This window comes from Macaca nemestrina, chromosome 9 (genome assembly GCF_043159975.1).
Source record: "Macaca nemestrina isolate mMacNem1 chromosome 9, mMacNem.hap1, whole genome shotgun sequence".
Classification (NCBI taxonomy): domain Eukaryota; kingdom Metazoa; phylum Chordata; class Mammalia; order Primates; family Cercopithecidae; genus Macaca; species Macaca nemestrina.
Genome location: NC_092133.1, coordinates 69,910,073 through 69,922,540, shown reverse-complemented (window position 1 = coordinate 69,922,540; position 12,468 = coordinate 69,910,073). Strand labels below are relative to the sequence as shown.

General features: G+C 38.9%; 1 protein-coding gene across 8 annotated transcripts in view; it reads left to right on the top strand.

The window, feature by feature from the left end:
* LOC105466019 (protein phosphatase 3 catalytic subunit beta) overlaps positions 1-12,468 on the top strand; it is a 61,019-nt gene that overhangs the window by 24,101 nt on the left and 24,450 nt on the right. For all 8 annotated transcript variants that reach the window (XM_011714798.3, XM_011714801.3, XM_011714797.3 and 5 more), the window contains exons 5-9: positions 1,026-1,171; positions 1,428-1,567; positions 1,673-1,750; positions 1,856-1,950; positions 5,586-5,711. In XM_011714798.3, coding sequence (XP_011713100.1) covers positions 1,026-1,171; positions 1,428-1,567; positions 1,673-1,750; positions 1,856-1,950; positions 5,586-5,711 — 585 coding nt within the window. The remainder of the gene's footprint in view (positions 1-1,025; positions 1,172-1,427; positions 1,568-1,672; positions 1,751-1,855; positions 1,951-5,585; positions 5,712-12,468) is intronic.

Genomic DNA, 12,468 nt, shown 5'->3' with positions numbered 1-12,468 from the left:
AGAGTAAAATAAAGCAAGTATTAAAATGATTTTAACCTCACCTGTACTCATTTTGCCTTATTTGGCTGATAAAGGTGAAGGGTTGGGCTGTTTTTAAGAGATTTCTTTTTTTTTTTTTTTTTTTTTTTTTGAGATGGAGTCTCACTCTGTCACCCAGGCTGGAGTGCAAGTGGCGTGATCTCGGCTCACTGCCACCTCCACCTCCTGGGTTCAGGTGATTCTCGTGCCTCAGCCATTGAGTCTCTGGGATTACAGGCACACACAACCATGCCTGGCTAATTTTTGTATATTTTTAGTAGAGATGGTGTTCTGCCATGCTGGCCAGGCTGGTCTCGAACTCCTGGCCTCAAGTGATCTGCCCGCTTTGGCCTGTCTAAATTTGCTGGGATTACAGGTGTGAGCCACTGTGCCTTGCCTGTTTTTAGAGATTTGACTTACTTATTTTTAATAATACTTGATGACATTTTTGCTGAATAATCCAAAATAATTTTAGAGAGCAAATATTTTGCTTCATAAGACATATCATCCAGAATAATTTTAGAGAGAGCAAATATTTTGTCTTTATAAGACTGATAACATTGCGTATTTTTGTTGATTCTTATAGGGGAAGATGCTTTCCTTAAAAAATACTGTGTGCAGTAAAATTTATTCTCTGTGGTATTTACTTCTGTGACTTTTGACACTACATAGAGTTGCCCACTACCACTATCATGATACAGAAAAGTTTTATCATGCCATAAATTCTCTCTTGCTACCTTTTTATAGTCACCCCTTCACTCACTCTGAAACCCTGGCCACCACTTTGCTGTTTACTGTCTCTATAGTTTTCTTGCAATCTGTCTGTCTGTCTGTCTGTCTATCTGGGCTATTACCTTTTACAATGGAAACTGTAACTATCTCAATTTCATTATAAATAGCTAAAAGATATAAAGGAGGGGAGAGAACAAGAAATAAAAATCTAATATATATGTTTTTAAAATGGTCAACCAATAATGTAATTTTCAATTAATTTTTTGTTTTCCTAGGTAAAATTAAGTATTCGGAAAGAGTCTATGAAGCTTGTATGGAAGCTTTTGATAGTTTGCCTCTTGCCGCACTTTTAAACCAACAGTTTCTTTGTGTTCATGGTGGACTTTCACCAGAAATACACACACTGGATGATATTAGGAGAGTAAGTATATATTTTACTTCCAAGATTGATTTCTATTTATAGTACATTGTTGAGTAGAGTAGAAGTTTCAACTTCTTTTCACTGCCAAGGTTAGGTAATGGTAAAAATTAATATACTGATATCTTGAGGAAAAAGCTTCTGTTTATTCACAATAATATACTATGAGCTGTATTCAAAGTTGGTATATTTTCCTATGCACATTTTGTCCTTACTTTGTGATGAGTTACTTCTGTTCTTTCTTTTCTTTCTTTCACAGTTAGATAGATTCAAAGAGCCACCTGCATTTGGACCAATGTGTGACTTGTTATGGTCTGATCCTTCTGAAGATTTTGGAAATGAAAAATCACAGGAACATTTTAGTCACAATACAGTTCGAGGATGTTCTTATTTTTATAAGTAAGGAAAAATATCCAAGATTAATCACATTTTAGTTGTTAACAAAGCATATGCTTCATACAAAAAAACCATTATTTTACTTAATTTACTCTTTTTCCCCCACAGCTATCCAGCAGTGTGTGAATTTTTGCAAAACAATAATTTGTTATCGATTATTAGAGCTCATGAAGCTCAAGATGCAGGGTAAGAATTCTGTTTCGCTGACCCAAATTAACACCTAAAATATAAATCAAACTTAGTAACCATGATTGATGCTTTACGATGCATATTAAGCTATTTGTTTTGCAGCTATAGAATGTACAGAAAAAGTCAAACTACAGGGTTCCCTTCATTAATAACAATTTTTTCGGCACCTAATTACTTAGATGTCTACAATAATAAAGGTAAGATGTTGTTGATAAAAAAAATTGTTAAACAATTTAGTATTTTAATAGACTTTTAATATAATAAAAAAGGGGTGTTGTTTGAAACTGTTAGTATCCACATTCTTTATAAATAACTGTAAGATATAAGGGAGGGGAGAGAACAATAAATAAAAATCCAAAATGTGAAACTAAGTAATACGTAACCCCATTCCACAACTTGTCTCGAAAAAACCGTTTTGTAAAATGTGCTCTGAGTTAAGTGCATCAAGCAAAACCAAACATGATTTTCTCAAACTCCCCTTTCTTAAATCTTTTCCCTTATTGAGGATGTTTTCTTGTTTGTATAAAGCTGCTGCTGCTTTGATGATTTTATTTGCACTGTCTGCTTGTTTAGTTTATCATGTTTCTTGTTTTATGTTCACTGATCTAGGTTCTCTTTCCCTTTCTTATTTCCTTCTTTTACCTCCACAGTCTTATCACTGCCCCATGAAGCTTTGTATTTGAGCTTTTTAAAAAAAATTAATCCAGCTTCATCTCATTTGAGGGATACATTCTTCTCTTTCTTTTTACTGCTTTTTTCCTTTGCCTTCTGTTCCAGTGATTTTCATTTTCCCACCTTCCCTGAAAATTTGACCTGTCTATAGTAATTGGATTTCATTTTATTTTGAATACAATTTATTAACAGAAAGTGCCAAAGGGTCTTAATCTAGTTAAGTGTGTGCCAAGGACATTGAAGATGAGATTGGGTATGTTTATGTAGTTTACATCTTTGGAAGATGAAATTAAGAGGTCAGCTTTTCTTCTGTCTTGACATGTCTGGAATTCAGTTGACTATGCCATGGCTTCAGGATCAGACTGGAGTGGATGTGCCAAGAGGAAAGAACAGAAGGTTAAAGACTTTAAAAAGGACATTTAGAGAGAGAATGAGGTCATTGCTAAATAAGAGTCATGGTGTAAGTTCAAAAGAGGAACAGAGGAAGAGTTTTTTTGGATGATGAGAGGTGATGGTTAAAAGATTAAAACATTTGCCTGAGACCAAACAGTAGCATGCTGGATAAATTTGGTACAGAATATGCTACAAGAACTTATACTATAGATGTCTTATGAAATATGACTGCATTTTTTTTTTTTTTTTTTTTTTGAGACGGAGTCTTGCTCTGTGCCCCAGCCTGGAGTGCAGTAGCGCGATCTCGGCTCACTGCAAGCTCCGCCCCCCCGGGTTCACGCCATTCTCCTGCCTCAGCCTCCCGAGTAGCTGGGACTACAGGCGCCCGCCACCTCGCCCGGCTAATTTTCTTGTATTTTTAGTAGAGACGGGGTTTCACCGTGTTAGCCAGGATGGTCTCGATCTCCTGACCTCGTGATCCGCCCGTCTCGGCCTCACAAAGTGCTGAGATTACAGGCTTGAGCCACCGCGTCCGGCCATATGACTTCATTTTTAAAAAGAAACATCTAAGTTTTGATTCCATTCTCACTTTCTCTTTTGAGACAGGGTCTCGCTCTGTCGCCCAGGTGGAATGCAGTAGTGCAGTCTCGGCTGACTACTGCATCTGCGTCCTGGGTTCAAGTGGTTCTCTTGCTTCAGCCCTCCCTAATAGCTGGGATTATAGGCACCTGCCACCTCGCCCAGCTAATTTTTGTATTTTTATAGAATGAGGTTTCACCATGTTCACCAAGCTTGTCTTGAACTTCTGAGTTCAAGTGATCTGCCTGCTTCGGCCTCCCAAAGTGCTGGGATTATAGGCCTGAGCCAGTGCACTCCTGCCCTGATTCCATTCTCAAAAACAGAACCAAGTGTTAAATTTAACTTTCTATTGGTGCTCTAATTCCTCAGCTGTGATTTCCCCTTGTTAGTATTAAGGGAGCTAGTGTTCAGTGTCCAGTTGAGTACTGCCTTACTGATTGTCCTTTGTTTGTTTGACTCAGGAAGTTAAGGGATGGATTTTTTTTTTTTAGTACTTATAAAAGAAACTCAAACCATTGACTGTCTTGTCAAAAATCAAATGTCTCTTTGTAGTTCTGAGTCTGTACATAAATAGTGTTAATGGTTTGAGTGTTTACATTGTATGGGTATGTTTGTAATTTTTCATTCTATCCATAAGGCAATTTTCTAGATTTTTCTCTTTTCTCCCTTACAAAAGATCTGAAAGCTTGGTATCAGCTCATAATTTTTGAGGCTAATTTATTTTTTTTTAAATTTTATTTTTTTTTTTTTGAGACGGAGTCTCGCTCTGTAGCCCAGGCTGGAGTGCAGTGGCCGGATCTCAGCTCACTGCAAGCTCTGCCTCCCGGGTTCACGCCATTCTCCTGCCTCAGCCTCCCGAGTAGCTGGGACTACAGGCGCCCGTCACCTCGCCCGGCTAGTTTTTTGTATTTCTTAGTAGAGACGGGGTTTCACCGTGTTATCCAGGATGGTCTCGATCTCCTGACCTCGTGATCCACCCGTCTCGGCCTCCCAAAGTGCTGGGATTACAGGCTTGAGCCACCGCGCCCGGCCGAGGCTAATTTAAAATGCTTTATTTTCCCACTTTGAACTGATTGTCAAAACATATAATTTAAAATACTTTTATTTCAGATGGAAATTTCATATGGGAAACAAACATAATACTTATTGTTAGTAAACAGTAACGTGTAGCAGGATTACTTTTGATTCTTTATTAGCCAAAATCACAAATCTTGGAATTTAACATCTGCATTCCAGTGCTTTTCATTAAAGTGAAAAAGTAACCATAAAATATTATCTACAAGACATTATACTTTTGTGTATTTTCATGTGAAATGCATTGTCTGATCTTAAACCTCTGTGGTAAGGCAGTGTAGACATATTATTCCTGTTTTATAAATGAGAAACACATTAGTTGAATAATTTACCAAGCCTTGCATAGCTAATATGCGCTATAGTTTAGATGAGAATCCAACCCTTCTAACCCAGTGTTCTATCAGTAATATAACCAGTAATTGAAATCTATGTAGGTCATTTAAGATTTTAATTATATCAACATATTGAAACATTAAATACCTGCATTTGAGATGAATATGTTATCTTTGGATTATTTGGTTATAATATTCTCTTTTGGTGTTTTAGTGGGATTTTTTTTTCTAAACAAAGTAAAATATTTATTTTTAGTAGTTTTGCCTGATTTTCCATATTAAATGAAACAAATACATTCATACATTTATAAGTAAAATGTTCCAAATGGATGGGATTTTTTTGTTTGCTTTATTACCATTCAGCTATACTTTTCAGGTTGCCTGAAGCTAGAAAGATCTTAAATTCTCAATTTGTATGAACTTTAAAAACCTAGAAAATTGCTCATTGCCATTATCTGTTTCTTCTAAAAACTGAGTTTTCACAATTTTGGATTTAGTAAAAATGCATGTTCATCATTGGATTATAAAGTAAAACAAACATTCTGGAAAGAATCTGGAAATTTCATTAGTAATATGAAGACCTGACTATAGTTAGAGTTCTACATGACAGTGTTAAAAACAAAACGTGTGTTATTATTAAAAATTCGTTCCTTCCTCCCTCTACCAGCCCTGATTCCACTCACCCCGATCTCCCTTCCTCTTAATATTTTTCTGCTTTTATGTATTTTATATTTTTAAGGCTAATTACAAATAGTTACATCTATGTTCAACTTATCTTGCAGCTGCTGTATTAAAGTATGAAAATAATGTGATGAATATTCGACAGTTTAACTGTTCTCCACATCCTTACTGGTTGCCCAATTTTATGGATGTCTTCACATGGTCTTTACCGTTTGTTGGAGAAAAAGGTATAATTTTTATTTTTTTTTTAATTGTTTTATTACTGTTACATTTACTCCAGTTTACTATCATAGGCACATACTTGCTAAAGGAAACTGAAGTCTAGTTTCACTGTGGTTACAGCTCTACTTGTGTCAGTGGGTGTGGACATAAGAGTCTCAAAGATATTTTAGTTAGCTGTTTACAGCCCCCATGTGAGGCTGTCTGGGGGACTGGGAGAAGACTTATAAATAGCCCAATGTCTTCAGCTGTTGGGTTTTCTTTTCTTTTTTTTTTTCTTTAGCTTAAATCTTTTATGAAGGGGTGGAGAAATTGCTTTGAAATGGGTCCTTCTGCATATCTTAACACCATTTTGGGACATTCCACTGAAATTCATGGGAAAATCTAGTAGCCTTCATTTTAGCAATATTAGTCATTTTAATAGCAGTTCTGTACTTTAAGAGAAATCATAAAGAGAAATTCAGATTGTAACCCAGTATTCCTTCTCTTATATAAAAAATGTATATAAAATTTTAGTAGCGATGCCTTTCTGATAATTTAGAGGAACACTTGTTAGTACATAATAGGCTTTTTGAGAGAAAATAAATGCTATTTAAGAAATTCTGTTTCTGTGTTTCATTTGTAGTTCTATAGAATTCTTAGTATTTTGTTACCTATCATGTTCTTCTTTTCTATTTTAAGTTAATTTTTTTATAAGAAAATGCCTCAGTTTCCATATGTGGAAAATGACAGTATGAGAGTACAGACATGATTATAAAACATTTTGTTCAGTATCCCCCTCTATTTTTTCTCACCTCTTCCATATTACAAAATGTTCCTTTCTGTATGAGATATGCCACTTCTGCCAAGGCAATTTGTAGTTCTGAAATTCAGAATTAATACTTAAACTGTGTATGTTAAACAGGTTTTCTGCAGATTGCCTTTGGTGTTCTTCATTTACTAAGTAGGTCCAGTGTTAATATGGAGATAGAATTACCCTTTAGCATTTGAGAAGGGGGCCAGTTAAGGGCTTAGGTGCAAGGGATGCATTACACTTACAACCTTCTATCTTTGGTGTATGAGAAATAGTTCAGTCATAGCATCATCAGACTAAAGGGAATTAAATAATTCATCCTGCTCACTCTCCTGCCTTCAGGCTAGACTGGAGCTCAACTATTTTAATGTAATATGGGAAGGATGGAGGGGCCAGGAAGATAAGGTAGGAGGAAAATGCACATTTCATAGATTCTAATTTGATTCTCTGATGGTCCCACATAAGGAAATATTTCATTATATCTAATCTAAATGTTTATGCTATGAGTATTTAAACAAGGAAAGAAATAGAGATAACAGGTTTTTCTCAACTAATGCAACTATCAAAAACCAGGGCATCATAGGGTTTTAGAGCTCATAAGTGGATTTAACAATCATTTAGCCCAACTCCTTTTGAGAGATGAGATAATTTAAGATGAATTCTGTGGATCCCTTATAAGTGAAGATGGAGAACAGTAGGCTTTTATCAGTGTTCCTACATTTGAGGTCTGCTACTAAGTGATCTTTAGTTTTTCTGTTGCCACTCTAAATCTAATCTTTTATAAACAAAGAGATATTCAAACTTTTTGACCATTTTTGTTGTTTTTCTTTAGATCTTCTCTAAATTATTCACATCTCTCTAAAAGTGTAAAGCTCAGATTTTAACATTACGTGCAAATAGAATTCTAGCCAGTGTTGAGCACAGTAAGAAAATCTTCTCAAACTCTTTGCATATTTTGCTATTTTAATACATGAAGGCTGTTTAGATAGCCTGACTACTTCTTGATTCTAATGAACATTTTCTTTTGGTGTGAAAAGCAGCAAGTGACATTTGTTTTACTTCCAAGAAGCCAGTTGGACTCTGAGTCTAGTTCCTGAGAAGCAATTAACCTAAGCCAGAGGCTTCCTGAGAGGCTGATTTAATCCCAAAATTAGGTGAAAGCAGTGTTTCTCTACCCTTTTGGGGGCTAAGAACTCCCACTATTTTTTTTATAGAGACAGAGTCTCACTCTGTCACCCAGACTAGCATGCAGTGGTGCCATCATAGCCCACAGCAGCCTTGAACTCCTGGGCTTATGTAATCCTCCTGCCTTGGCCTTTTAAAGCACTGAGATTATAGGTGTGAGCCACTGCACCTAGCCAAGAACCCCTTTTCTATTTCACTAAAAATATTCCTACATTGGCCTATAGTCCCAGCTGCTAGGGAGTCTAAGGCAGGAGGATCACTTGAGCCCAGGAGTTTGAGAATACAGTGTACAATAATCACACATCTGAATAGCCACTGCACCCCAGCCTAGACAATATAGCAAAACCCAGTCTCTGAAGAAGTAAAATAACTTACATTGGGAAATTCTCAACATACACCAAGGTAGAGTGAATAATATGAATATCCTATGTACCAGTTATTCATCTTCAACAATTATCAAATCATAGCCAATCTTATCATTTATGTCCCCATCCAGTACTCCCCACCTCATACGTCAATTATTTTAAAACAAATCCCAACTCTTTTCTATCTATAAATACTTTAGAATATATTTCTAAAAAATAAAGACTCACATTTTAAAAGTATGCATAAAAACATTTATTAATTTTTTTTTTTTTTTGAGGCGGAGTCTCGCTGTGTCGCCCAGGCTGGAGTGCAGTGGTGCCATCTCAGCTCACTGCAAACTCCGCCTCCCAGGTTCACGCCGTTCTCCTGCCTCAGCCTCCCGAGTAGCTGGGACTACAGGTTGCCACCACCGCGCCCGGCTAGTTTATCGTATTTTTAGTAGAGACAGGGTTTCACTGTGTTAGCCAGGATGGTCTCGATCTCCTGACCTCGTGATCCACCCACCTCGGCCTCCCAAAGTGCTGGGATTACAGGCTTGAGCCACTGCGCCCAGCCAATTTTTTTTTTTTTGAGACACAGTTTCATTCAGTTGCCCAGGCTAAAATGCAGTCTCATTCTGTTGCCCAGGCACAATCTCAGCTCACTGCAACGTCCATCTCCAGGGTTTAAATGATTCTCATGCCTCAGCCTCCTGAGTAGTTGGGATTATAGGCATGCTGTACCACACCTGGCTAATTTTTTTATATTTAGTAGAGACAGGGTTTCACTATGTTGGCCAGGCTGGTCTCAAACTCCTGGCCTCAAGAGCTCTGTTTGCCTCAACCTCCTAAAGTGCTGGGATTACAGGTGTGAGCCACCGCCAAAAGCATTAATTTCTTAATATAGAACCCCTTTGAGAATCTGATAAAAATTATGGACTTTTGCTTCAGAAAAATTCACGCATAAATGTGTGTACTCACAACATTTTCAGGATGGTCATAGTTCTGAAATGAATTTGCAGTCTTCACACTTATTGACCCTCCTTTAGAACCTCTGTTCTAGAGGATCTAATGTTATATGATCTTCCATAGAAGGTCATACATGGAAGATTTGTTTATTTACTAGATTTTTTTTAAGTGTTTTATTCAAGGTACCAAGGAAATACAGATACAAGTAAGATGGGTCTTTGCAGGTTAATATGGGATCTGTGATATATAAATAATGATAATAAGATGTAATATGGTAAGTGCTCCAAGACAAGCCTAGTTTTATAGGAATTGAGATGGGCTGGGTGTGGTGACTCGGGGGCGGGGCACGGTGGCTCATGCCTGTAATCCCAGCACTTTGGGAGGCTGAGGTGGGTGGATCACGAGGTTAGGAGTTCAAGACCAGCCTGGCCAAGATGGTGAAACCCTGTCTCTACTAAAAATGCAAAAATTAGCTGGGTGTGATGGCGGGCGGCTGTCATCCCAGCTACTTGGGAGGCTGAGGCAGAGAATTGCTTGAACCTGGGAGGCGGAGGTTGCAGTGAGCCAATATTGTGCCACTGCACTCTAGACTGGGCAACAGACGGAGACTCTGTCTCAAAAAAAGAGGAGAGGCCGGGCGCGGTGGCTCACACCTGTAATCCCAGCACTTTGAGAGGCCGAGGCAGGTGCATCATGAGGTCAGGAGATGGAGACCATCCTGGTTAACACAGTGAAACCCCGTCTCGACCAAAAATACAAAAAATTAGCTGGGCGTGGTGGCAGGTGCCTGTAGTCCCAGCTACTTGGGAGGCTGAGGCAGGAGAATGGCCTGAACCTGGGAGGTGGAGGTTGCAGTGAGCTGAGATCATGTCACTGCACTCCAACCTGGGCAACAGAGCAAGACTCTGTCTCAAAAAAAAAAAAAAAAAAAGAGAAAGGTTGTTATTTCTGTCAGAGGGATTAAAGTAGCTTTTGAACAGAGGCTTGAAGAATGGTGGAATGGTGCTGGTTTGTTATGAGCAACAGAATTCTAGATAAGAGAACTTCCCGAGCCTGAGTCTGAAAGCAAGAAATCATAGGTCTCTTTGAGGGTTTAATTTGATGAGTGAGTAGGATGTATGAAGGACAGTAGTGGAAAAGGAATTAAAGGTTAGGGCTAGATCATGATGATACTGATCACCACACAGAGAAGTTGGAACTTTGATAAATGGTGGGCAAGCCACTGAGATGGAATTTGACTGTAGTCGTCATTTAGAAAAATTACTGTGGTGAAGTGGACTGGAAGGAAGACTTGAGGTTGGGAGACCTGTTACACCAGAAGTCAGGTAGAGACATAATGAAGGCCTGGTAGCATTGGGAACGGAGAGTGGGGAGAACCGAAAGAATGGTGGAAGTAGAATCAGTGAGACTTAACAAGGTTACATATTTAAGGCTAGGGAATGGTTGAAGATGACTTGGATATTTTGAGTCTGGTGAAGATAGTACCATTAACACACTCCGATGAGAAAACTCTTGTTACAACAACCCTTTACTCAGGTTATTGCTGTTCTTCATGTTCATTGGAATCTCTAGGCTTTTCAGTATGTCATTTTCTTTCTTTCTTTTTTTTCTTTTTTCTTGAGACAGAGTCTTGCTCTGTCGCCCAGGCTGGAGTGCAGTGGTATGATCTCAGCTCATTGCAATCTCCATTTCCCAGGTTCAAGCAGTTCTCATGCTTCAGCCTTCCAAGTCTGGGATTACAAGTGCGTGCCACCACACCCAGCTAATTTTTGTGTTTGTCGCAGAGACAGGGTTTCGCCATGTTGGGCAGGCTGGTCTTGAACCCCTGACCTCAAGTGATCTGCCCTCCTTAACTTCCCAAAGTGCTGGGATTGCCGGTGTGAGCCACTGTACCCAGCCCAAGTCATTTTCTTACTAGTCAAATCACTTTTTACCTCTCCCTTCTTAACATACCCTCAAACTCCTTTCTCTTATGTTTTTCTGCTTCATTTGTCCTATACATCTTAGGTCTAGTCAAATCCAGCCATCTATTTTCTCCATTCCTATAGCCACAGTATAGAGTGCTGCTGGAGATTTTTACGGACTTATGAATTGGCACCACCCCTTGATTTTTAACATTAGCTGAGCTCTCAGTAGAACCCTAATACCGTTTATATCCTTAGTCTGTTTTTTTTCTCCCATTTTGCTTAGGATAGAGTCTAAATTTTCATTTTTTAAAAAATTTTATAAAGAAAAGAGGGCCAGGTGCAGTGGCACATGCCTGTAATCCCAGCACTTTGGGAGGCTGAGGTGAAAGGATCACTTGCGCCTAGGAGTTCAAGGCTGCAGTTTGCTGATCACTCCACTCCACTGCACTCCAGCCTGGGTGACAGAATGGGACTTTATCTCAAAAAAAAAAAAAAAAAAAAAAAGGAGTTTAATTGGCTCATGGTTCTGCAGGCTGTACAAGCATAGCACTGGCATCTCCTTGGCTTTTGGGGAGGCCTCAGGGAACTTCTCATGGTGGAAGGTAAAGTGGGAGCAGGCACTTCACGTGGTGAGAGCAGGAGCAAGAAAGCAAGGGGGAAGATGCCAGATACTTAAAAACAGCCAGATCTCACAAGAGTTTACTCACTATGGTGAGGACAGTACCAAAGGGATGGTGCTAAACTATTCATGAGAAATCCACCCCCATGATACAGTCACCTTTCACCAGGCTCTACCTTCAACACGGGATTACAATTCAGCATGAAATTTACAACATCCAAACTATATCATTCTGCCCCTGGTCTCTATAATATCATATCCTTCTGATATATCAAAATACAATCATCCCCTGCCAATGGTTCCCCAAAGTCTTAACTCATTCTAGCATTTAACTGAAAAGTGTGAACTCCAAAGTCTCATCTGAGACTCAAGCGAAATTCCTTCTACCTGTGAACCTGTAAAATCAAAGACAAATTATTTATTTCCAAGATATAATGAGGATACAGGCATTGGATAAAATAAACATTCCTGTTACAAAAGGGAGAAATCGGCTAAAAGAAAAGGGGTTCGTTCAGGCCCTATGCAAGTCTGAAACCCAGCAGGCAGTCATTAATTTTTTTTTTTTTTCTTTTTGAGACAGAATCTTGCTCTGTCGCTCCCAGGCTGGAGTGCAGTGGTGCGATCTTCACTCACTGTACCCTCTGCCTCCTGGGTTAAAGTGATTACCCTGCCTCAGCTCCCCAAGTAGCTGGGACTACAGGCATGTCCCACCATGCCTGGCTAATTTTGTATTTTTAGTAGAGACAGGGTTTCACCATGTTGGCCAGGTTGGTCTCGTACACCTGAGCTCAAGTGATCCATGCACCTCGACCTCTGAAAGTGCTGGGATTAAGGTGTGAGCCACTCGCACCAGTCATTAAATCTTAAAGCTCCAGAATAATCATTGACTCCATGTCCTACATCCTGGGCACACTGCTTCGCAGAGTGGGCAGTTGTGTCCCTGTGGTT